Source organism: Anopheles merus, chromosome 2L (genome assembly GCF_017562075.2).
Source record: "Anopheles merus strain MAF chromosome 2L, AmerM5.1, whole genome shotgun sequence".
In the NCBI taxonomy this organism is placed as follows: domain Eukaryota; kingdom Metazoa; phylum Arthropoda; class Insecta; order Diptera; family Culicidae; genus Anopheles; species Anopheles merus.
Window position 1 is genome coordinate 14,464,280 of NC_054083.1, and position 26,490 is coordinate 14,490,769.

At 41.9% G+C, this 26,490-nt stretch overlaps 2 protein-coding genes across 12 annotated transcripts in view; both read left to right on the top strand.

The window, feature by feature from the left end:
• LOC121591440 overlaps window positions 1–4,755 on the top strand; it is a 31,407-nt gene extending 26,652 nt beyond the window's left edge. For all 4 annotated transcript variants that reach the window (XM_041911921.1, XM_041911922.1, XM_041911923.1 and 1 more), the window contains exon 2: window positions 886–4,755. In XM_041911921.1, coding sequence (XP_041767855.1) covers window positions 1,759–3,552 — 1,794 coding nt within the window. In that variant the 5' untranslated portion in view covers window positions 886–1,758 and the 3' untranslated portion in view covers window positions 3,553–4,755. The remainder of the gene's footprint in view (window positions 1–885) is intronic.
• Window positions 1–23,197, top strand: part of LOC121591439 — a 111,203-nt gene extending 88,006 nt beyond the window's left edge. For all 8 annotated transcript variants that reach the window (XM_041911912.1, XM_041911918.1, XM_041911920.1 and 5 more), the window contains one exon: window positions 12,419–23,197. In XM_041911912.1, coding sequence (XP_041767846.1) covers window positions 12,419–12,525 — 107 coding nt within the window. In that variant the 3' untranslated portion in view covers window positions 12,526–23,197. The remainder of the gene's footprint in view (window positions 1–12,418) is intronic.
• The last annotated feature ends 3,293 nt before the right edge of the window (window positions 23,198–26,490 follow it).

Below are 26,490 nucleotides of genomic sequence, written 5' to 3' on the forward strand. Positions count from 1 at the left end.
GCAGACCTTTGGTGGTAGCAAAAGGACATTATAGTTTTCCATTCACCTTCAGCTGGCAAATGAAGTTGGCAATAGGCGTTCTAAACTAGTCTTATCAGTTTGACCTGGATTCCAAAAGAGCTCGTAGCGTCGTACAGTTTTACCCTGTCTGTGTTATCATATGTAGCTTTGGAATCAATGAAGAGATGGTACATGTTTTGTCATCTGCCATCTTCTCCAAGATCTGCTTTATGTTTAAGATTTGATCAGTGGTTGATTTTCCGTTTCGGAATCCTGTTTGATAGTTTCCGACAACGTAAGAGACAAGCAGATCCTGCAGGATCATGAAAAATATTTTGGTTTTCAACACCATGATACCCCTGTAGTTGTTGCAGTCGAACCTATCCCCTTCTTGTATATGGGGTACATAATGCCGAGATTCCAATCACAAGGCATCGACTAGCTATCCCACACCTCGACAACAATTTGATGAATCTCGTTTGTGCACCTCCATATTTGACCAGTTCAGCTACGATTCCGTCGATTCCGGGTGCCTTGTTTTTGTGCCTACCTGTTGCAAAATGGTTTAATACTGCGATACTTACTACTTACTATCGCGATATATCTGAAGGTCTAAAAGCATACATACTGTAACACGCTCAAGAATTACCATCTATTTATTTACAACACATCAAAAACACTTCATAAGAGCATAACTTGATTAGTAGGAAGTTTGATTAGTACATTACCAATATCTGAACTTGTGTAAGTAAAACTTTTAAAAAAAGATAGTTTGCTATTTCCATTGCCCACCTCGATCGCCCAACACCAGCATCATCGTCGGACTAATAATAAAAGCAGTTTATTGCCGTCAGTAAAGGTTAATTACTTTTTGCTTTTTTGCAGCGCTTTGCTTCCAGTATTCACGCACAGTGTTTTAAGGTTGAACGCTTCATTTGATTTACCTTCCTCCGTTAAGACACCTCAACACATAGCACATGCTTGTATCACTCAGCCTACGATAAATCCTTATCCAGTGTCACAGTGTCGCACAGTGAGCCACAGCCATTTCACCGCTACAACGCTTCTCCGGACGTGCCTCCCTGTGCAGCAGCGGCAGCTTGAAACAAGACACCAGCTCCTCCCGTTTTCTGGCCCGTGGTGACTGAGAATCGGTTCCGCATGGTGACAATAATCATACCCATATACGTAGTGATAGTCGTGTTTGTGACACTGCTGGTAATACTGTAGGGCGAGCGAGCAGCAAAGCGCCCCCGGCCCAACCCTGCCAAATGAGTATCCCTCCCGCCGGTGCCACGGTCGTATTCCGATGTTGTTGCGCTCCGAGCGGCTACGGTACAGGTTGGCTGGGTTGCACTGGTGCACGTGTCACCGTAGCTGCTGCTGCTGCTGCTTCACTGCCGCCGTGCGCTAGACAGTCGATCCGCTCGTGAGCTCCACGGTGGTCCGAGGCTAACGCGTGCAAGGCTGCTGTTGTGTTGTGTGTGTGTTGTCCGAGTACCATCCGGCCGGCCGTTTTCCGTGCCGTTTCCGTTCGCATTCCGTTCCGGGGTCGGCGCTCCAGTCCAAGCGCAACCGTCTAGCTGCGAGGGCGGCCACCTCTTCACGTGTAATCCGCGGGTCGCGCTAGTACTGTTGCACAGTACTAGCAGCGCCTAGCCAGTGGCCGCAATAGCATCGACACGCAGGTATCCCCGGGGCCAGAACGCACCGGCGCGGACAGCGAGCGGGACGTGGGCGCAGCGCAGGCCAGCGATCATGGCGAAGGTGTCGGCAAGCACGCACCAGGACCCGGCCATCCTCGACATGATGGAGATCAGCAAGAAGCGCCCGCCGAAGCTGAAGTCGGCCGATCGCACTGTTTCGATGCGCATCGACAACTACTCGCCGGGCAGTGGTGGAGCCGGTGGACCTGGTGGTGGTGGTGGCCCTGGTGGCGGTGGAGGATCCGTTAGTGGAAGCCGCGAAGGTGGCAGCGGGAGTGCTACGGGTGGGAGCAGTCCGATCATGCTCGACAACAGCCTGATCGTGCACCACAGCCCGGTCGAGCGGCTGTCCCCGATCTCTATGCAGAAGCACTCGCCCGACCCGAAGGTGTTCTTTCGCAGCGAAGCCTCGCCGACCTCGCTCAAGGTGGAGGATCCGTGGAGCATCGCGCGGAAGCAGTTTCGCCGCTCGGACACGCTGCACGTCTACTCGCCCTCGATGCATCAGCTGCGCAAAGCCACCTCGTTCCATTCGCGCAGCAACAGCGGTGGCTCCAACCCGGACGAGATTGTGGCCGCACCGATCATCCGGCACAGCAGCGTGCGGCACACGCATATCTACCCGCGCGAGTACCTCGTCAAGCAGGACAGTGGCGGCGGCGTCAGCAGCGGTGGCGGCGAGGACGAGGATGAGGAGCTGACGGTGGCAGCAGCGGCCGCCGCTGCCGCGGCCAGCTACCGCCAACACTCGCCGAACGTGAGTGCCAACCGGCGCAACTGCCATATGCATCGCTCGTTCAACGATCAGCAGAAGCGCAATGCGGCCTTTCTCCGGCGGGACTCGGTGAAGTTTCACTCGCTCGGCGACGACATCCCGGCGGAGGTGGTGGACCGGAGCCCGCGCGAAGCGAAAAAGTTCAGCTCGGCCAACGCGTCGCTGGAGAACGAGATCTATCGGTCGCGCAGCAACAGCCGCACGGACAAGAAGGGCGAATCGTTCTCGGACTTTGTCAGCCGGCAGAACAGCAAGAAGTACAACCAGAAGAACAGCACCACCAGCCTCGACCAGGCACTGCCGTACGTGGGTGGGAGCGGCGGGGGCAGCTTTCGGCGCTCCCTCATCCAGCACTCGAACGCGCACCTGCTCAGCCCGAACCCGCCGTTCCTGGACGACTTCAAGCCGCAGAAGTCGCCCATCTTCGATCAGAAAAAGTCCTACTCGCTGCGCTACAAGAACGGGCGGCAGGATGCGCGGGAAAACTTTAAAGCGAAAAAGTCGAAGAGCTTCATCGTCGATCTGGAGCCGCCGCCACCGGCCATCATCAGTGCGACCGGCAGCCCGTACCGCAAGGACAGCATGGCCTTCACGCCGGAGGAAGCGGACAAGATATACAAGGCGTCGCGCAAGCTGTCCTCCAACCTGATGCTGGACGACATCGGCCGGACGACAGACATTTCGCCCATCCCGATGGACATCATGGACATCAACTACGGCGTGATCATGAAGACGTACCAGATGAACCGCCAGAAGTCGCTCGGTGCGTCGCGCAAGGGCCGACGAAAGTTTGCCGACAAGAAGCTGGCGGGCAGCAGCTTCGACGACGATACCGAATCGTCCAAGAAGCGCAAGCGCATCGTCTGCATCGTGATGACCGTCTTCCTTGCGCTAGCCCTGTTCAGCGTGCTGGCGGTGCTGGTGACGCTTACCCACACCAGTTCCGGCGGTTCCAGCACGTCCACGCAAACCAAGACGCAGTACACGTTCGCACGCGACACGCCGATCCACGCCATCCCGACCTACATGGTGTCGAAGGACTCGCCGAAACACTACAACGGTGCCAATTGATGCGGCAACTTTAGCCGCTCGCGCCCACTGAATGCGCCCGTGTCCCGCTGGCAGGCACGCGGCAGCGGCAGTGGTGGCGGCGGCGGCGGCACCGGCGGTGGTGGCGGTGCAATTACGTCCGACACCATCAGCTGTCTGGTGGAGCAGCACAGTTAGTAGCGCCTGGGGCGACGTCGTCGTCGCCGGCGTAGTGTTGTAGCGGTTAGCCGTAATGGAACTAGCGGAAGCGACAGCAACAGCACCAGCGAGGACGTTACCGCCCATCGTAAGATAGAGCAGGGGGACGGAGCAACAGGAGGGAACAGCTTCCGTGGTGGCAAGGATGGTGAACCTAGCGCGAACATAACAATATCCAACGAAGTGCCAAGGACGACCCGGGCGCAACAGCATCGTTACGCACGTGGACGGCCAAATTTTTTTAGAAACAATCTCATCGGACGCCGGAAACGGGTATGGAGGCTGCGGTTACCGGCAAACATCGCTCGGGTTCGAGCAGCACTGATACAAACCGTAGCAAGAGGTGCCGATACTGGCGGTGGCAGCGCCTAGCACGGTGCATAGGAACAGTAGCGGCAGTAACAGGAGATGCCACGGAGCTTACCAGTAGAGAGAAAAGGAGAGAGTGTGTATGTCGGCTTGAAGATACGGAAGACGTCACGAAGTGCGCGTTGGGTCGTGAGTGAGTGGTGAGTGTGAGAAGAGTATCGACGAGCACGGGCTCGTATACGACTGCAAAGTGTGCCAAGCGATCACGGGGACGATCGGACGGGATCCACACCACGATTCAGCCGGTAGCCGGTACCGACCGCAATGGAGAAGCAATCGCATCTAACATATACGATACAATAAGTGGATCTAATCTAGTGCAATATTAATCGGAACGTCTAGCGCGCTGAATGCGGAAACAGAACTCTACCACTACCACGTAACACGTAAAACATAACTCTAAACAAAAGACAAGCATGATAAACTAAAACACGGGAAAGCGAAACTAAAAGCCCAAAACAAGGAAGCAGAAAGCATATTTATTGGGAAAAATATTTTAATAAAGCAAACTAAAAAGCATAGCATACGAAAATAACCTTGAACGATGGATACTGCAGGAGAGGCGGAATGCTTACCGGAAAGGCATATTACTAGTGTGGACGGTATCGCAACATCTAACCTTAAAGTACATCACGTCAAACAATAAAGCAACATAAACTAAACGGACAAAATAATCACTAAAAACGTTAAACAAACAAACAAACATGCAAACAAAACCAAACAAAACTTAATCAAAAGCCAACCATCAAAAAGTGAAGTAAACATAACATATACTAACAAGTAAACGCATAAAAAAGATAACCCATAATATAGATTCCGTGTATGCAAACGTAGCAACTGAAGATATTGTGGACATCGTGTAGTACGTTTTTTATATAATAAAACAAAACAAAAACTGGAGCGCACATATATCACACTGCAGAAATGTACGCAAACTGTAACATTTCAACGGCCGTGAATGAAACACGTCATAAGGTGTGTCAGTCAGGTTCCATTTTGGATACCAAATCCATCTACTGTTCGTCAGTGCAGAAAAGTAAAGCTAGTATACGGAAGTGTCGTGTAGCATTATTTCGTTCGTTAGTGCCTATTCCTGGTGTTTTTGGTCTTCCCTTTGTTTTGTTGTAAACCACTATCACAACAGCGAGTACAACCGCGTACGCAATGGTGATAATTGCATATTAGAATGTCGCATGAATAGTCGTCCACGCGTTGTACCGAATGTCAACACACAACACCTCAACGTCCTGTCTCGTTGCGCACAAACAAAAAGAAGAAGAAAAAGGAAACTCACCAACCCTTGTTCATCACCGTCAGAACTGGACTGTATTTTCAACGCTAGTGGCCTTAAACAGTAACACGCCGAAATGGAGCATGGGAGCGCAAGCGTGGCATCGTGTACGGTGCCGTTTATTGACCTGACTAGGTTTCACTTCGAATGAGTTCGTTCGATGAGCGAACTGTTCGACCATGAAAGTGTCCGTGCGCGCGAACCATTTTATACTCGATTAATGGATAAATCAACATGAAAGAAGCAAAAAAGGTGTTGATTGCACAGGTAAGGGGTTTTTGTAGATTAAGTTTTTGGATTACCCAAACATTGAAAATATTTATTTTACTTCAAGTCATTAACTTCAACCCAAAAGCTCGCAAAAAGCTATGAAAATTATATATATTGGTATTATTTTTCATTTCATAAAAATATTTCTTTTTATGTATAATATTTTTTAACGATTTATGAAATCAGAATTAGAAATAAATGTAGCCACTTTGCATGGTTATTTAAAACCAAATTGTTAAACTATACATGGGTCATATTTATAACGATATCATTTGATTACTATTATGGAGTGATTTTGTTAATGAAATTTATTCTATTTAAAGTACGTTATATTAATTACACTGTATTCCTCATATAGAGTTTAGTCCGTTCTAGAGACTAACTCGTTATACCAAAACTCGTTATCTTTTCCATACGATGTATATGGAAAGTGAAATAATTGGTTCCTGGACTGCCTATGTGCTAATACGCTTCGGAAACAATGAATTATTTTTTTATAATACTAATATTTAGGAAGATATTTGTAGTTTACTATTTATTTGTCACTTCATTTCTATTTTCTCGACAAAGTGGTCGATTGTTTAAATCTTTTATTTTAGAGAACATGATACAGATCGGTTGCGATGTGTTCCACTATTAGACATTTCTGAAGCCTGATATGAAGTCATAGGAAGCTCCTCCAACTGATAGTAGTAATAAGTAGATCCAAAAAAGTGTGTTAGAAACTCAAGTCAATATACCTAAATATACCTTTTTCATCAAACAATGATCCATCGACACCTGCCAATAAAATTATGATATATTAAAAGATTCTTTGTATTGAACTCTCCTTTGTCTGAGATAATCAACGTTAACAAATTTTCAACATTACCCTCCTACAAAATGTATTCCAAATACCAAGTAATTTGCACGTTATGCGAGATTTCATTCGTTAAGAGAGTTTTTTCTAGAGCATTTATATTTGATCGTCATGAGAAAAAACTCGTTATATACAAAAATATTCCATTTCAATTACACAATGGAGGCGCCAGGTGGTTCATTGAGCGTACAAAGGATACAGGATACAGAACCACTAAACACGAATAATTACGAATATTTCTATGCATTAAAACAATTACTAAAGTTATCAATATAAATTATTTTGTAACTCAAACAAACTACTCTTGTTTGTGGGGTATTTCAAGACACTTATGCGTGACGTCAAAGCAAAAGAAACAGACAGATGCACCGGAAACCACTACAGGCAATTACATTTTTTTCGGTTTATTGCCTCGTGCTTTTATTTGGTGTTGAACGAGTTGACCACCGGTACTAGTGCTACTTTTACGAGCTGTTTTGTGCGATTCAGCCACTCAAACATTTTCGTATCCCTGCTGTCTACGTTTGATGTTTGGGAAACCCGGACGATAGCTCATCTTTGGCATCCCTTCTCGCTCCGGCACGGATACAATATTGATCGCAAATAAAGGTCTTTCAATTTTCTAAAGGTTTGGGCTGCTAGGCGAACCAAAATACTGTGAAATATTTTTTTCATTTTCACGGTATTTTGCTAGTCCTTAACATTTCTATTTTGGTTGCGTTTCTGTTTCTATTTTGCAGTACTTTTTCCAATATCTCGCAAACCAGCAAAGTATGCAACCTCTCGCTGACAGAAAAAAGATCCTTTCCCAAGTAACTTTGAATGAACCGTTTACCTTGCCAGTTCACACAACTTCACCTCTACCCAAGTGTCTTCCAATTTATTTCTAGCCAATTGAGTTCGTTGGTGCTTCATCGGTAGTTAATCTGGATATTGTCCTTCCAACACTCCCCCCACACACACACACAGACCCACACACATTTTCAAGGTTGCTTGGGGCAGTAAATTCCGTCAGCGAATTATAAAATAATCATACGCTGGAGCGAGAACTCGCTGACAAAATGTTAGCGAAACAAGGCTACCGGAATGTTCCCCCATACTCTAGCGTTCTAGCTAAAAACGACCTTTATCTTTTTTCCCTTTACTTGTTTTTGTCTCTGATGGCATTTGGTTAGGATTTTTCTCCGCCTCCCATTCCAGTGGCCTTCTTCTGCACATCCCAGGTCACCAAAGCTCCACGCAACTCAACACTCCTCAAACAAAACAATGTACAAAAAAACGCTCCCACAAAAAAAACCTACCACCTAACGAGACCATCGTCTGTCTTTGACATTTTACGAGCCAGCAGCACGAGTACAGAGAAGCAAAGACTTATGCGAAAAGATGCTCCAACGCACGCACCACACTCTCACACACACAAATACACAAAGCGTACGAAACAAACCTATAAAACAAGCAATGGTAATACCATGTAATTCCATTGTTTCATGTTTCCCTGCGAAAACGTTAAATTTCGATACCATCCCGGGTTGGAAGCAGGGAGAATGCTGGACACACTGCAAATGCGGCCTGCAGCCACGGGTAGACCAGACCCGGTTCGATCCGGCAAAGATGAAACCGAAACCGAAATGGTCCGCAACGGGTTTACCCACCCTTGGGCGTGGGCTTCTGGCGTTTTATTTACTCTTCTGTACTGTTTGTATGCCTGCGTGTGCGTATGAGTGTGTGTACGTGTGTGTATGTGTGTGTGTATGTTTATCCGTTTTGGGCTGCTCCTGCTTTGAAAACCGACCAACATTCTCGGTGCTTCCGCCGGGCCTGCAAATTAACCCACCGAAAGCAATCTGATTTAATTCAAATTAAACTACCATCTTACTGTGCCCAAAGACCCAAAAAGACTGGCCGATTTCAACAGCGTGAAAGAGACCTCTTCATCTCGTAAATCAATTTTATTTCAACGTGCCTGCCCAGGCGCTTTGTTTCATGACGGTGGGGGTTTGCTTTGCCCCAAGTCTAAATATTGTGCCTATGATGCCCTTCGGAGGGAGGAGGAGGGGGTGAAGAAGGCTGTAGGGTTTCACTTAATTTTTCCGACAAAAATACTTGCAGAAGGGAAGTTTTTGTATTTAATGCTTTTGATTACATCTTTATGTGAGTTTAATGTTTCAACTGAACCATTCTTACACCAAATTGAAGTGATTGTTTAGTTAAGCGAGCTTTCATTAGAAAATCAATTAAAATGATCATTATGTTTGAATGACATCAAATTCGATATTGAAATAAACGCAATGTGTTTTATTTTTTATTTTTTCCAGGTAAGCATGAAAAGGACTGGGAGATTGAGAAGAAAAAATACTGGCAAGGATAAGTAGAAAAATATGAAATGCATTTACTAAATGTTATGAAATCAAAATTATTTTGTGAAATAAATATTTGTTTTTGTAAGTTATTTGTTATTATAGGCGAGTAATTATAATTTTCCATAAAGAGGACAAACATTTAACATAAAAATCATTATCACTTTACAAACGCGTTTACAAATCGAGTTTAATCTTTTTTATTTCGTTTTGTAATTAATCCGTTGGTTCTTTATTATTTTGAAGTAAATAATTTAGCTAAACGTGACATGGCGTGAAGACTGTTTCAATATTTTTTATCATATTGATTTTGTTAATTCTTATTCTTTGTATTTTAACCTTAGTTATGATTTTTGAAGAACATTAAGCAACTGTATTTCAGTAAAAAATTCTGGGATTACTTTGTAAAATGAATCCAAATTGTGTATGTTGTTGAAATTGTTCATTCAAGAGATTCGATCTGAACATCTGAATATTACATTCACGTGTTGTAAAGTGTAAATCATGACATAATCTTATGTTGTTCACTCGTTGTTGTTGTTGTTGTTGTTGTTTTATTTTTTACGAGGCTTTTGAGCTTTCACCATTCTCGTTTTGTTCACTTTTAAATTCATTGAAATTTTAAATCAAACTACAATTAATTTCAAACATCACATTAAAATTTTAGCAAATCAATCTTTCCAAACAATTATGCAATCCTTTTCAAAACTACTATCTATCTAAAACTATCTTGTCACTCCAGATTTGCATATATTTTGCGTTATAAATATTATATATTTATAATATTATGCGTTACAAGAGTATGTACCGTACCTACCGTAACTACATATTTGGACAGTCATTTATCGCGAGTTGCGGAAAATCTAGAAGACATAGATAAAAACAGTGAATAGATTATTTGAGCGGAATGCCATTTCACTTATTTTTATATTTTTTCAACCATTATAAACCCTTTTTAACATGATTTATTACGTAAGAAATAGATTTAGAGCAGTAACATAACTTTAATCACACTTAGAAAAATGTAGGCCTTAAGCGATTACTTATACAATTAAAAATAGTCCAATTATTACATAGGTTATAGAAGTTGAACGATTTTTTAACAAAGTGTTATTTTAATTTTTTGAATGTTTTAAAAAGTTTTATGGGAATTTTTATGAACCTATAACTTATTTTTTATAAATATTGAATTAAAAAATCTGAAAAACAATTACTAATATAGTTAATAAAGTTAAGGAGTGTAATTATAACCTTACTTTTTGTTCCTCTCATGAACCACTTTTCTCTTAGACCACAAAAAGCAAAAAACCATATCAAAAATATTTTTTGTAGAACAAAATGTCCAAACTAGAGCTCACGGGCCACATGTGGCCCTCGAGAACCTAAAATGCGGCCCGTGATGATTTTGTAAAATAAATCCTTGAATATTTTCATCAAAACTTTATTTTTTACTTTTTAAAACAAAACTCAAGTTGCATACATTTTATATAATTAATTAGTATTTTCTTATCAAAACGAAATTTAAACTTTGTCATGTATGAAAGGTAGCGTCGAAATAGCCCCCAACACCGTTGATTGCCGAGCAATGTGGCAAGCGAACGGAAATGTTTGGATACCCCTGTTTTAGTTTATTAAGCGGAGCATATGAAAAATGTTCCAAAATTAACAATAAAATATTCATATATTTAATTTATCATAGTTTAAAAAAGGTATCGAAAACTTCTTCTTCTTCTTCTTCTTCTTATTTTTCGGAGCATGTATTCTATTGTATGTAAGTGAGCATGTATTTTCCTACATTTGATATTTCAAATGTAATCAGAGTTTTACCCACTGTTTATTTGGTTCGTTTTTTATCTTTCTATGCTAATTGGCTTATACTGTTTAGATCTCTATTTGGGGTTCCTTTAAGAAATTGTTAAAAAATTATTTCTCTGCCTCATTTTTCATTCCATCTTTCCTTTATTCTGTCGAATGTTATGTCTCCCCTGGTTGTTTCATAATTTTTGAAATTAAAAACTATATGCCACCCTGTGTTTTTTGTCTAGCATATTTGACACAATCCACAATCCGGCCACCCAAAATGGTGACAAGTCGTGTCCTGTTAATAATCTGTTTGCTATTATAATTTCTTTATTGTTTCTTGTTTGGCATTGTTCTTCGTAGCAATATTTTGTTTTCTGTATCATTTTGATTTTAAATTTTTCACATGCATCAAAGAAAAACCTTGACAAAATATGATTTTTATTTTTGATGGTTCATCCTGGCAAATGCCCACTGTGCAGTGGGAGATTTGTCATGTTTTTTTTAACACGCAGATATGATATATAACAGCATAAGTCTTAACCGCATTATACAGTAGCTATTTAGAAGTAAATATACACTTGAACAAGCGTAATTAATTGATTGTTTGCTTTTTAACCTCTTTGGGTTTATTTTTGACCCATACACAGATCAACAACTTCGAATCAATGTATTCTCCTTGTCTAACATCCAGATTCTATTTCTTGATTGATCAATTTCAATGTTTCATAAACTATTCATCGAATTAAAAGACACTTCCCCATTTTGAACCATGCTTAAGATAATCATGCAACATTTATTTCCCTACCAAACGAGCTAATGAGCTTGTTTATGCTACACAATAAACGGTTGAACATAAATAAGCTCATCAATTATGATTTTAATAAGCCATTTAATCATTCCCACTCGACCGGCCACTTTGCCGACCGCACAGAACATAATTGATTCCAAAGACAACCAAAGAACGATGAAATTAGCAAAGGAGTGCAAATCAATAAATTGCTCTCGCCGTTGGATTTGTATTGATAATGGTAAAGCAAGTAGCCCCAATGCCAATCGCCGCTGAGAGAGACGGCGAAAAAAAAAAACGAAACGCAAGGAAAAAAAGAAAAGAAGATTGATATTCATACTATTCAGTACAACAAACAACTCGCCGCTCAGTGCTCACCGGTCCCAAGCCACAAATACCGGAACTGGGGAAAGATTTTATCTCATGTCATCAATCGGAAATTCTCCCGACCGTCGCGGGGAAAGCGTCAATCGGAGCCCGGATGGTTTGGGGTCGGTAAAACGACAGTCTGATAAATACCAGAGCACCGGTCGCATTCTGCAGACGCTTTATCTTCTATCCCTTCATCCGTGAAATAAGAATAATGCTGTGCGTGCTTTGCTGGGTGGGTTGTACAGATAAGAAGGAAGAGACACACACAAAAAAACGCACCACGGGAGCTATCGTGATAGAACGGTACGGTGAGCTGATAAAAGCACAATAGAATGGTTGTTCTCAAGTGTTGTTTGTTTTGCTGCTTGCTGTTGGCTTTACCATCAGATACAATTCCTCGCGGTGGAGTATTGCGTCATCGTTAGGGGAGGTTTTCGGTACAACGTAAAGCGATAGTACTAATACATTCCAATACCCTCATACTGAGTCCTGCCCAGTACATCCAGTAGATACTCATACTTAAAATCTCTCTGTTTTGTCTCTTCCCACTTCTCCTTTCGTCTTTTATGTTTGTTTTGCAGTGCGCCAAGAAAACGAACGTCTCATGCGAGAGTCTCTCGATAGGGCGAAGATGATTAAAAACTACACCGAGTACAACCGGATGATTGGCGGCGATGAAATTCCTTAACGATTTATCCTCGGTCCGATATGCAATGTGCCCGCATCCCGCATGCCGATCTGCTGTTCCCTGGTCCCACTAACTGCCAAGCTGCTTTGACTTCATCAGTGGTGAGCGCTGCCATGGCATTGGCATGACTCTGAACCACAACATCACCCCATCGCTCAAGACCTCCAGGATACTCGATGTGGGAATTTGAGCCGTCTGCGGCAAAGAAACAGAACCGGTGGACATCAGAACGGACCTTGGGCTGTGCTTGGTTTGCCGGAAGCGGCAAAATGTAATGGAATCAACAGGCCAACTTCACTTCACATCCCCCGCGGACCAATTTTAGGTTAGCATGGATGTAGCAAGCGTTACACCGACCTCGCCGCACACTTAACGACCTCCGGATGCACAAAAACAAAACACCCATACGGCTAATGGACGGCATGTCTCGTCAAGAGCACCACGTCTGGGTAGAAACATGCTTCAAAACCCACAGTGACGGAGCAGTTCGTTCTTTTTTCTCTCTATCTCCCTCTCTCTCCCTTACCAGCTATTTTAGTACACGTCCAGCGTCTGCATATCATCGTGACTAATTTCATACAACCCATCACTCTCGGGCAGGTTAAAACTCGCTCGTTAGGAAAGATAGGAAGGCAAAGGGTAGTAATAAAGAAAAGAAAACGATACAGTGTCGAATACAGATGCATAGGCGGTTCTGTTCTGTTTGCCCAACTCCAGCGACAAAAGCACGGCGTGGAAAGGAGTGAAGTTTGAGGGACGTTGTTGGGTCACGATTACCGACACACCACGCCAGAGACAGAAACAACAAAAAAACACATACACACACTCAAACACCTAAGAAAAGGTCCAATTTCATCCATTCTGCGGGAGAATGAGACAGTGCTAGTGGTGGAGGTGGTGTTTCCACTCGCACCAACCACGTAATGGTTCCCCGAAATTTGTGCCGTGCAAATATAATCACTTTCTGATGGCGCTAGGAATGGTTCCAGGGGTGGAATAACGAGAAAACAAAAAGGGGGCAACAAGGCCCTTCTCGCAAAAGCACAATCAATTTAGCAGCTGCAGACGGATAGGAGCGCAAACACACAAAAAGGGGAAAAGAACAAAAAAGAACAGCTCAAACACAAAGATTGGACGCACGCGCCCGTACACGCGAGACCGGCAAGAGTTGTGACAAAAATGGTGACGATGCTTCTGGTTCTGGATTAGTTTCGACACGCGCTCAGGATGGTAAAATGGCTTGTAGCTTTTCGGTATGCTTGCCCTTTCGAGGGATGACGAAGCAATTTGTTTGCAAGGCAGCGGGAATTGTTTTAAGCTATTTTGTGGTGTTCTGGCTCGGTTACAATTGAATTAGTTTCATTCTGCAAATCACTGGGACGTTTCAAGTATTTAAACGTCTTCAACTCATGTAGCATTGCGGACTTTTTTGGACCGTTCCTACTGAATGATAACTCACGTTCCCCAGACCCGATCGGTCCTGTGGTACAGTCGTCAGCTTGCAAGGTCTAACAACATGCCTGTTATGGGTTCAAGTCCAGTAAGGACCGTGCCACCCTATGCGTAGGACTGACTATGGATAATCAATAAGACACTGATAACCACAGCACTGACCCATTAGTGGCAGAGACAGATCTTGACCGACAATGGTTGTTGAGCGAAAAAAGAAGAAGAAGAAAAAACTCATTTTTCAGATAACCCAAAATCATTTCAATTCACTTCAACTAAGAATAGATTTTTCATACTGCGAACTATATTTTCTATATATACCCATTTGATTACATTAGGTGCAACAGTCAGATAAGTTATAACATCCAGCTCTACTAAGTTTGTTGGTCTTTGACTATTTGATTCACTCGATCAATTGGAGACTTGATCGCAAGGAGGAGATGCTGTTAAGCTATGTATTCGACAGCTGTAAAAACGGGTGCGCCAAAAAATTGAATTAAAAGGCGTGTGTGCTTAGGACGAACACTAAAAATGTTTCACATTCTAGAGTTTGTCATAAAATTTGATTTTGATTAGAATGAAGCTCTGTTAAAACTGTGCAAGCTTTTCTAAGACACTTTCAATAATGTTTCACTACACGATTCCTCTTAAAATACGTACAAAGATAAAAACCAGTGCTCAGATCATACTAAAAGCATCATAAAGCTCTCCAGCACGATAAAACATTTTCTTTTTCAACTATCCCCCATAAGTCAGTGACGGAATGAAAATTTCCCAACCTGTACAATGCCGCACGTAAAATGCACAGTTGCGCTTAATTCGAATCCCTTTTTATTTATAGATATATTTTGCATACTTGCAGTGCTTAAAAGTGAGTTACTAAAACAAAACAATAAAAAAGGAAAAGGCAAAACTATTTTCGTTTCGGATAATGCGACACTTTTCAACTCGAACCCACACAAAAGACGTAACATTAATAGAGTCTCTCAAAACAGAGAAGAAAAAAAGAAACTACAACTCGCGCAAAACCGCGACCAATGATGTGAAAACAAAGCGCATCATGAAAAAAGCACGCTATAAAGAGAGAGAGAGAGAGATAGAAAATTTAAGCATAAAGAAAGCAGGGTAGTCGGAAATGTTGTTGTGTTGATGATAGTAATTGTTACAATTAGCGAGTAAGATTTTTAAGCAAAGCTTCGAAAAGTATGTTATATAGATGCGTTTATATTTAGCATTGGTGCGCCGTGGCAGGGGGTAGACATGTGGCAACAGTTGTGTGGCTGGCACTATTTACTGGTACTTTCTTTCCTCTCAGCTCATCTGTCCCGGGTTGGCTCGGCGAATACAAAACACGTGCAACGAATGCTAGAACCGACTGTTTACTGTTCCCTCAGTTTAGGCACAGCTGTACAATACATCAGAGCCATAAAGCTTTCCCGACACAGTTCATCGCAGCTGCGCATGCATTACAAATGTTTAGAAGGTTAAAATAAATGGAAATTGAGGTGGATTGGTTTACGTTCTTACATGTCGTTACGCAATGAATTGATAAATGCATCATCTATTTTCCAAACACACTAAAACACGCATCCGTTTGCGATTAATAACGGTCGACATGCACTACACCCAAAACATTATTCTGTACTGGTTTGCCTTGCGTGCACGATGGAATGCAATGTGAAGCGAAAAAAAAGGGCCAACTACGAGGATTAACACGCCCGATGTGCCAACAATGAGCGCCATCGCTAAGCCACATAAAAATATGAAATGCAATGCAGCATGCACACTCGCTGGAAAAGTCAGCACTTTTCACCAGTCAATTTGAAGCACGCCGTAGCCGTAGCGTAAATCCACTCAGCCCACCTGCATCCGGATGGATCCTTTGATGCTGCCGTGTATCAAACCCTCAAACAGCTTCCTATCGCCTCCCATCTTTGCTTGCCTGCCGATGCTGCTGCCCTGCTGTCACTTTCGTTTATAACAAAATAGCCGTTTCGTTCGCTTTGCCTGTAACCGTCGTTCCCGTACCACGCCTTGTGCACGGGTAATCGTGTCCGAAGCATCGGCACAACGACACACAAAACAAAACAAAAAAAAACAAGATTACATTTCTGCCTGTCTACCCACGCTGTCCTTTCCACACCGACCGACACCCAAGCGGTTTTTGGTGCAAGGACAATTTATTAACATCCCATCAACACACTACCACCTGCAGCCCAGGGTGGGGGAGGATGATGATTGGGCGAGTGACGCACCACCGGGCGCAAACGATAATGGTCACGGGGTTCGGGAACGCTATCAACGCTTAAAGAACCGGATAATGCTCCATCCACCCCGGCAGCTTGCGGTCCTCTCGGTGTTCAGGTGTAGATGGCAGTGTCCTTTCAACGATTGGGCCCCAGGTGTCAGTTCGGTTTAATACATCGACCCAAAATTTGCGCTTTCGCCTGTCCGCACACGTCCTCGATGCTCCGATGGATCCAGGCGAGCGTCATCTAGGCGTGGTGGGACTTTTTTGCTTTCTTTTTCTCACTACAGCTGATCCCGACCGGACTATTGCGTTCGTACATCATCACCAGCATGGCAATGATGATGACGGCGATAGCCCTGGACGGACGGTCATAAACACGCAAATTGATCATGATTTTGGCCTTGCCGATGTTCGGCGACGATAAGTGAAAATTAACTAGCTCCGAGGCAGGGCGCGCTAGAACGGGATCATCTGGAGCTGTCCCTTTTGGAGCTAGTGCTAAAATTGGGAAGATTTTCGGTTCACCTTCACCGACGCAGAAACCAGGGAAACAAAAAGCAGCATTTGGCAAACCGGTGGTCAAGCAGCACCGGGAATGCTTACGCCACCAGCTAAGGGTGCGTTTGTACCGTCTTTACTTATCACTGCTACTCCCACCGACGCGATGTCCTCCAGTGATTGATGACTGTTGCTTACTCTGCTTGAGCGTATTTCCACACGGCGAGCGCGTCAGCCACAAACACATTAATATAGAGCTTTGGCTGGTTCCGTAGAGACATAGTAGCAAGCAGTCAAACTTGCCAAAAGTTACTCACTCGCCCCGCGCGCGAAAAGTCCCCGGACGGAATCACACTTTGGCAATTTAGGAATCGTAGAATCGTATTCCTGCCGAGGGGGAGTGGCGAGGGCGTACATTTCCATGCGCCATTCCCATCGCGTGCACAGCTGCTTCCGCTGGAATAGCTTTTTCATCTCCTTTCAGCTTCAGCAATGGCAGCGCGGGATAATATTTATAGGCGAATGATATTTTACGCAAAACCGTACGCCTTCGGGCGAGTAATGCTGCGGGAAAAATTAATCATTACATCCCGCGCGCACCGCTCATTTTTGGGGGAGAGGTGGTAAACTTTCACGCTACCATTTTGGGTGGGTGGGTGTGTGTGTGTGTGTTTATGTGACAGTACATGAGGTCGCTACCCCGCTTCCTCCTGCAGCGTTCCAGCGGGCACTACTACGAAGCGTTGTTCGCTTCCATTGCCTGCTTGGAACAGACTCGAGGCCCCAAGCACGAGCCCACATAATAATAATGATGACTTCATTACACAGACCGTGACCATCTGGTGCGCGGCCTACCCGACCCTGCTACTGCTCTCGCAGAAGTCTCCCACGGGGCGTACAGATCAACCGTCAGTGTATACGTATACGCCCGACAACGGGGTAAAGGATAAACTGTCAACAGCCATCCGCCACTCCGGGTGCGCATGCCGGCACCGTCTGCTCCCGGAATCACTCTCGGAAAGTTGACTAGTGCCAAAGTGATTATGCTTATTTTGTGTATGTGTATGTGCGTGTGCCCCAGCCGATCACGTTGCCGACAGGGACGCCCGCCCACCGGTCCCGAACGATGGGCGCGCGCAAAGGATTCCCCGCCTCGGCTCGGCATTTGCGGTGTTGCAAAGCGAACTTTCGTTGCATATTTATGAGAACAGCAAGTTTGGCCGTGTGCGTGACTGTATCTGTGATTGCAATTTTTGTGCTGCCTTCCTTTGCTGCCTTCGCTTCCCATTTTTTTTTTGCCTTTGTTTTTAAGGTCAAAAGGTTTTCGTACAAATTTTTCGGTGACATATCCTAAGTTGGGGAGGGGAAGTTGACCGTAGATCGGTCGGTTTGGGTACCATCTTTTAATGGTGATTATTGACCAACGTCCGACTGCCTCGTCATGTTATCCCTGACAGATGGGAGAGAGAAAAAAAGTACAACACTTGTCTTGTGCGTGGCACCCGCTGAGGAAGGCAAGGGCGTGTTAATTTGAATTGGAAATCGCCAATTACCACAGCAGGAGAAATAGGGAGATAGAGAGAGAGTGACATGGAAGCGGTTGAGTTCAAAATAATGTGAAATCCTGTGAACCGTTTGCGTAGCGTACCGTATGGTCCAGTGTGGTGAGGCTGAACACGTAAAACAAAATTCACACCACATGGTTACTGCATAATTCTCTTCGTTGCTCTCTGATGATTTTTCGCTTTTCATAAGCTGAAAGTGAATTCATCTTGTGTGATAATGTTATGAGTTTTCTTGCTTGCTACAGATTCTGCGCTGATTAATGAACGCCCTATAATTTTGATAATCGTGCTCGCATTCCTGGCAGTACAACGCACACATTTGTAGGGGTTGGTGTGTTGTTTTTTAGTTGATTGAATAGTTTCTTTATTCTTTACTTACATAGTTTCTCTGTGGCTCTTGTTATATTTTGCTGTATTTTTTCTATAGTTATTCGATGTAGATCTTTCATAATGTTTATCATCTTTTTCTCATTATTTTGCTATTATTTTTTCACCTCTATTGTTAGTATTGCAATAAAACGTTTATGATACTGTAATAATACAATACAATTTTAGCTTTTGATTTATAAGCATTACTTTCACTAATGTTTGTTGTTGATTTTTGCCTTACAAAGCTCCCACGATCAGCACAGCACCACACCAACACGATTGGTAGCAAAAGAAAATGTGTTTCATATCTTGAACACAACATGCAATGTACACCAAACCACCAAAACTTTCCACGAGGACAATTATATTGTCCCGGTAACGCTCCAAAATGCCACTTGCAGAAGCGACCCATTCTCCCCCCTCCAGCATGATCATAGACAGGTTCCAACAGCTATAAGTATGGTATTATTTATAGTTATGCAACTTCGCGCCACAACAGTTTCGCAACAAAGTTTCGTCTACCTTGAACGCCAACTGATGTTTGTTCGCTTTTGATTTGTACCTTTTCTAGCGCGAACAGCTCAGATGGTGACGATTTTTCTCTACGGCTCACCAGTGTCCTGTATCACAGACGTTGGCTTATACGAAACCTTAAATCAGCACAAATAGGAAATAGATATGTGGAGAGATAGAGAGCGAGAGAAAGAGAGAGAGATAGAGAGAGAGAAAGAGAGCGGTACACAAAGAGAGATAGAAAAAGAGGAAAGAAGAGAACAGACGCAAGAGCATTGAGCGACATTGCTAAGAAAATTAATCCAATCTAACTTTCATCGCACCACACCCCGCTCTTCTATGTGCCACAGAGCCAACAAAAAATCTGACTCTGTCATCCCATAACCGTAGCAGACGTATAATTTTCTACATTTGTTACAGTATTTGTTTTAACCATTAATACTACCGCCCCTACTGGTGACATTACAGAAAAGCGGGATTAGAAAATCAATTTCCGCCAGCATTCGCTTCCGGCCAGTCTGGGGACGATGAAATGAGAGTTATTGTTTGGTCGCATAACACACATGCCGCGAAAGTTGAACAACAGTTTCCCGACGTTTGCTTTTGTTTTTCTTTCACCAAATTCAACCTGCCAAAAGTGTCCTGAGGTCTTGTTCTAAACTTGTTGCTATCATAGGAGACGTACTTAGTGGCGGGGCATAGGAGCAGTGTAAACAATAGTATGCAGTGACACAAATGTTGTAACCTATAGCGATGGCCCTCCCAAGCCTTACAGTGCGCAATGGTTTTGTTGCAAGCGAAAGAGAACGAAAACCCCAAAAAAAAAACGGAACAGATTCGTCATCATTCCCAGGAAAGGGGGAATGGTAGTGTACAATGTGTACAAACGTTACGTGTGCGACTTGAAATTCAAACGGTTTCACTTCCTTTCGGAAATAAGTAATTAATGCTTTTCAATTTTTATATAGCCAATCAATCTCAATCCAAGGTTCGATGCGTTCCACAGCTTCCGGAATGTAACACTTTGTTTTTTTTCTTCCTTTTTTAAGTAGGATGCAGTGCAATGTAGTTAGTTTATAGCTTTATCGTTAGTATGCTCAATCATTTCAATTTCCCAAACTTGATAATCTTTAAAAACTCTGTTCTCAATGCAACTCGAAGCTTAACGGAAATGAGTCTGGTAGTAAAAGACATGACCGGGGGCCCGTCAAAGTGCGAAGACTTTCTAACCGTATTTAATAAGTAGAGATAAAAACAAAGGTATAGCAAATACTAAACATCCAGCTCACTAAACTATAACGCGGCAAATACGATTTTATACTGGCTACGTAAAATTAAACAAACAAAAAACCCATACAGACAAAAGCAAAAAATGTGAACAAGATACGAACACACTGTTTTCGATGATAACGCGATGCATAAAAGTGAAAATCAAATCATTTTGTAAACAACGCGCAAAGCAAATCAAAACTAAATCACTTACAATCGATTTTTGTAAATCTGACAGTTGAGGAAACTGTTGACGGTGAATGTAAAATGCTAGACGTCAATCATTTCTGAACGAACGAGCGATTTGCATTCGGCAACATTAAAGTTTAAATAAACAGCAAACGCAAATATCATTGCAAAAATTGTCATCAAATTTGCCACAAACCAACGCGCGCAGGCATATTACAGCAAGAGAATGTTGTAAACAATTCATGGCAGTTGAAATGTTCACTATTTTATTAAATACTATTAAAATCAATAGATGCTGTTGAACCATTCTGCTTTATCTTCTTTGATTGAATCATACCCAAAAAAATACAATCATATTTTGATACAAAACATCAAACTTCAAAACGCTTACGTTTTATAAATGCTACAAAACAGTAACAATCATACGCTGTTTATTCAATCAGTAACGCAACATGCTAATAATGAAGAAAGATAAAAAACTAGAACTCAAACACAGAAAAAACGAAAGAAACTGATCGAAATTAAACGTAGCGCCACTTGAGAGAAAAGTAGTAATGAAATGCTAAAGCGAAGAAGAAAAAAAAGTAAACTGGGCTGTCAACTGAATTTAATTTAAAACAACAAAAACAAAGATCGTCGTTTGTAGATTATCAATGCATTATGAAGTGACAGTGTAAAGTAATGTAGAGGATGTTAATAATTAAAACAGAAAAAGAAGAGAACAACGCACACTTAAACAAAATGTATTTGCAAAGGTTTGACCGATGTTCGAGCGCAGATTGGAATGGTGAGAGTGAAGTTAACTACGCGTGACAACCAACCTAAAAGTGAAAGAAATTGTTAACTAAAATAAATAGAAACAAACAGAAAATGAATGTCACCACGTTTCGTGCTAGAAAACCTAGCGAAGGAAGAATTAATGGCGGGAAAAATACAACCAGACACATACACAAAACATAAAAGTGAGATAACTAAACAGTTGTACTTATTAGATAATCGATACGAGAGCAGAAACGATTGTACGGTGGTATGAACAGGGAATATTTTGTTGTTGAAAAAAATGTGTTGTATAAGAATGTGTAAGTAAAGCGAATGAACAAGGACAAGGTATCATAAAATACGATAGAACATCGGAGCGAGGATCTGCTCGAAACGGATGCCGGTAGCTACACTGCTGTTGTAAGAGATGTGTAACAAGCCTATAGAATGGAATCGTATGTTAGTGTAGTTCTTGTTAGAAAGCTGTTATTTTCGAGTGTGTTGTCGCTTTTTCTCGAATCTCATTTGTACTACTCGAAGCGGAACAGGGGGAAAAATCACACACACACACTGTGCTAGAGAAACGGATGCTCATTGCATGGTTCTTACTTTACCTGCTTCACACGCGCTGCAGATTGACATTTGCGCCTTCTTGAGGGACAAAGCCATCCCGCAGAAACCTACTCGAATTTACGCTGTCAATAGTTTACAACTATAGGGAAAAAGGAAGTAGCGAAAGAAACACACTATGCCTCTGTGACAAACAAAAACAATCATGCAACAAACCAATACAACTTCAAAACAATACATACAGTCATACAGATTACACAGGTAAATTTAAATAAAAGCAGGTTAAAAGCATCCAAACCAAACCAAGTGTCCAAAAGCGCTCTCGACAAAGGAGTGCAATTTTAAACAGGAAAGAAACACAAGCACACAATACACCTAATGGCAACACTTTTTGTCATTTCTCATATACAATCACTCTTACACTTTAAACAAAAGTCCTTTAAACAAATTGCAGAAACGATCTATTCTACAATTTCGAACAGGTGCCAACTAAAACAATGGAATAGAAAAGAAGGGATAAGAAAGAGGATAATAGAGATTATTGAAGAAGAAAATCCCCAACTAGTAGAACAGTTGTTTGCTGACGGGTCTGTTCTTGCCGAATAAGTAAACACAACATCGACGAACCTTGCAGTTGGCAAAAGCAACAAGAATGAAGTAATCGGATTTTAGGACAGTTTTTTTTTAATTGAAAACATATGCAGGTATTGTTTAATTGTTTGGAATGAAAAAAAAAACAAAAAAAAAACAAACCTAATACACCCCAAGTTGTCATGTAACCCAGTCAATAAACTTTCTGAGATCAATTCAAAGAACGAGAAAAGCTATACAATGCTTTCTTAGGACAGTGTAAACAAAGTAGGTGAAAGTGGGAAAACGAAATGAACAAAGTAAAGGATGAAAAGAATTTAAACACATTTTCTACTTCAAATCAAAGATATGCTAAAAACCAATTTTGAAAGCAAAAAAAAGCCTAGCGGGATGAGTGAATAGATCGGGGATACGCTAAGAAACACTCAAACTTTGAAACTCTGAATGCTCAAAACTAGTCCAAAGAAAGCTCAAATAATAAACCGGTAGGCTAAACGGGCAGAACTCAAACAATCAATTGTGCAGACTCACCCTTGTGGGTATATAAAACCCGTCGGCTACCGCATAAATAGATCTACTCAATCAAATAGACTCCTTACCGATTTTGTAGCGATAGGCAATAAAATGCAACCGAGAACACATGAACAAACAGAACAACACAATTCGTACTAGCAATAATGTCACTTTATTGGCGACTAGACAAACTGCTGAATCGATGGGTGAAACCGATTTCATTGTCAAGCAAACAAACAAAAAATAGCGCAAACCTATCAAATGCATGGCGTAAATACTAAAAGACCTTCGTTGTGGGGTACAACTTGAAGTAGGAGAAACCACATCAACACACCATCAAAAAACGCGTTTCTGTTCTTTCAATAATATCCATCTTTCGCACTGTACTCCTTCTGCTGTGGCGATGGAACAGATCCATCAAATCAGTCGCTGTGCTGTGCCCTCCTGTGTAATACAAGACAGGATTTGGTATAGGTATTGCCACAACAGTAAGCATTAGCAAACCTTTTGATCGTACGCATAAAAACAGGACTTCAGGAAGCATGATCCAGTCGTTGGTATGGTGCAACTTACGAAACGTGTTTAGTAAACGTGGTTTAAAGCAAACATAAACATACAGTAACAAAACAAAAAAAATAGAAATGGAAATAAAATATCGAAGCGGTGCCCTTTAGCCGATTACTTGAGGAAGGAGCGCTGCGTCAGCTAAAATACCTTGGAGTAAACGGAGAAAGGGTAAATGGATAACCGTGTGCAAGAAATGAGAACGGTGTAAAATTTCATTGTAATGTTTTGTATAAAATTATTATAAAGAAAAACAATGGGACAGATGTTTTTATGGTTAAATATATAGTATTCCAAAAATTGTTATTCAGCTTCCAAATATTATAAAATTTGTGTGTTTTATTTACCATGCCCATGCTCACATGCACTATTGTGTCCGAAATGGTAAGTAGGATGGGATATTATCTTCCTGGTTTCTAAATAAATTATATCAAGCTACTCATAATAAAGGGTCGTACGGCTTTAAATGATAATGATTTAAACTTTAAATGATAAAACATATTTATTAAGGTTTATAATAACCAAAATTCCTTTGGCGAGAAAAAAGCAAGCTTGAATGCTACGCAACAAATGTGTCAAACTCATTTGCTGGGCGGGCCACTTATTAACCCAAAAATCCATTCGCTGCCCGCAATATCTACGACGAGTATCTTTTTTGTTTGTTTATTTTTACATTTTTTTTTATCGGTTGATTAATTCTAAGCTTAAAATCTATCATTTTTCTTTGCAAGCCATTTGTAGCTTGCCGTTACCTTACACCGGGTAGTCTCGGTTTACTTAAAGCTGTTATTGATTTTATTAAAAATGTTGTTTTGGTTAGAGTTCTTTATAAAGGCAAACAAAGGAATTTTAACAGTTTTCGCTGGCAATCGCTGTCTGGTGTGAGGATGGTGTCGATGCTGTCGATGCGTTCTGCTGTATAACCATGACATTCGGTTACAATGTGATGTGCAATAAAAAGATGTGGGTGTGTCCAATCCAAACGCGTAACAATAATAATAATAATGATAATAATAATAATAATAAAAAATAATAATGATAATAATAATAATAATAATAATACTAATAATAATATAATAATAATAATAATAATAATAAATAAAAATAATAATAATAATAAAAATAATAATAATAATAATAATAATAATAATATAATAATAATAATAATAATAATAATAATAATATATAATAATAATAATAATAATAATAATAATACTATAATATAATAATAATAATAATAATAATAATAATAATAATAATATAATAATAATAATAATAATAATAATAATAATAATAATAATAATTATAATAATAATAATAATAATAATAATAATCAATTCTTCTTTTGGAGACTGACTGGTTTCGGTTGGTGTCCCTCCATTCTGGGCCCAGTTCTTTTGAATGGACTCTACCACGGACTTCTGACCGTGGAATTGCCTTTGGGGTGCAGCTGAGGCGCACCACAAGACCGAGTTTTTGCTCATAAGTGCTCATAACACACCAAAAACTGTCAAGTTGCTGTGTGGGAATAATATTATCCGTTCCAAACGCACCTGGGGGTTATGCTTGATGACTCCGCATCAACTCTCATATAGAGTATGTGGCGAAGAGAGCGTGAGGTGTAGTGATTGAAAAGGTGTAGTGAAAGTTTTTGTCGGAATCGATTCCGGCTAGCTCCAAAGTATTCTAGAATCGATTCAGGATAGTAGATCCGGAATCAGTTTCTGGAATCGGAATCGGCTCCGGGATTCGAATCAGTTCCGAAATCGAAGTCGGCTCCGAAATCGGAACTGCCAACGAAATCAGAATCGGCTTGGAAGCGGAGTCGACAGCGGATCTCCATAATATTAGGCATTTGGGCATAGGCCGCAAAGAATACAAAATTAAGTCTAAACGATCCATTTTTTATGGAGATTCCCGGACTTATTTCGCTTCTGAAATTTCTTATTTCAATTCAAGATTTGATTCTCATTCCGGAGCTTATTCCATTTCTGGAGTCAATCTTGTTTGCGATTGCGATTCCGAGTTCGATTCCGATTCCGGAGCCGATTCCGATAGCGGAATCGGGTCTGAAGCCGACTCTGGAATCAAGTCAACTGCCGAAGCGGCTTTAGAGTCGGCTCCGGAATCAACTCCGGAATCGGAATCGATTCAAGAATCGGAATTGGCTCCGGAATTGATTCCAACTATGGAATCGGGTAGATCCGATTCCGAGCTCCCACCACTAGTGAAGTGCTATATGTTAGGAAATCAAATCCTGTATGCTTATTTTAGGAACCTTGATGAACTCTGCTGTATGGAAACACTGTGCTGTACATGGCAACACTGAATAAATTGGGAACTTCTCTTTTTTGTTTTGTACCACCAAACCGATAACACATGTTTTGCGTTTTTCTGTTGCTCGATATTACATCACTGTACAACTTTACTATTCAGGCTTCATCCCATGCTTCCAGACATGCGAGGACCAGACAGCAGCAAGCGAAGGCTTTTGACGAGTGTCTCAACTAGCCATCTGAGGCACAGGGACCCAGCATGGAAGAGGAAATTTAGTATGCAGAAAAATCGGAATGCTCTAGACTCAGCGTATAGGGCCATCTAGGTGTGCAGCACATGGAAATCTACGTCAGGTGTTGCAACTTACATAATCGTCAGCATGTTTCGAATATTCCTTACAGTCTGGGAAGACAAACGGGTTTACACCCGAAAAAGTAAGGGAAGCGCCTTGAGTGCCGATCATTTACACGCTAACAGGAACAATTAGAGTGTACCGAGAGTAGTCGATGTACCTAGCGACTTATCCCAAATATTCAGCGAATCTCAGTCGACTTTGACTTACACCGTAGGCTGGATACTCGGAATCCC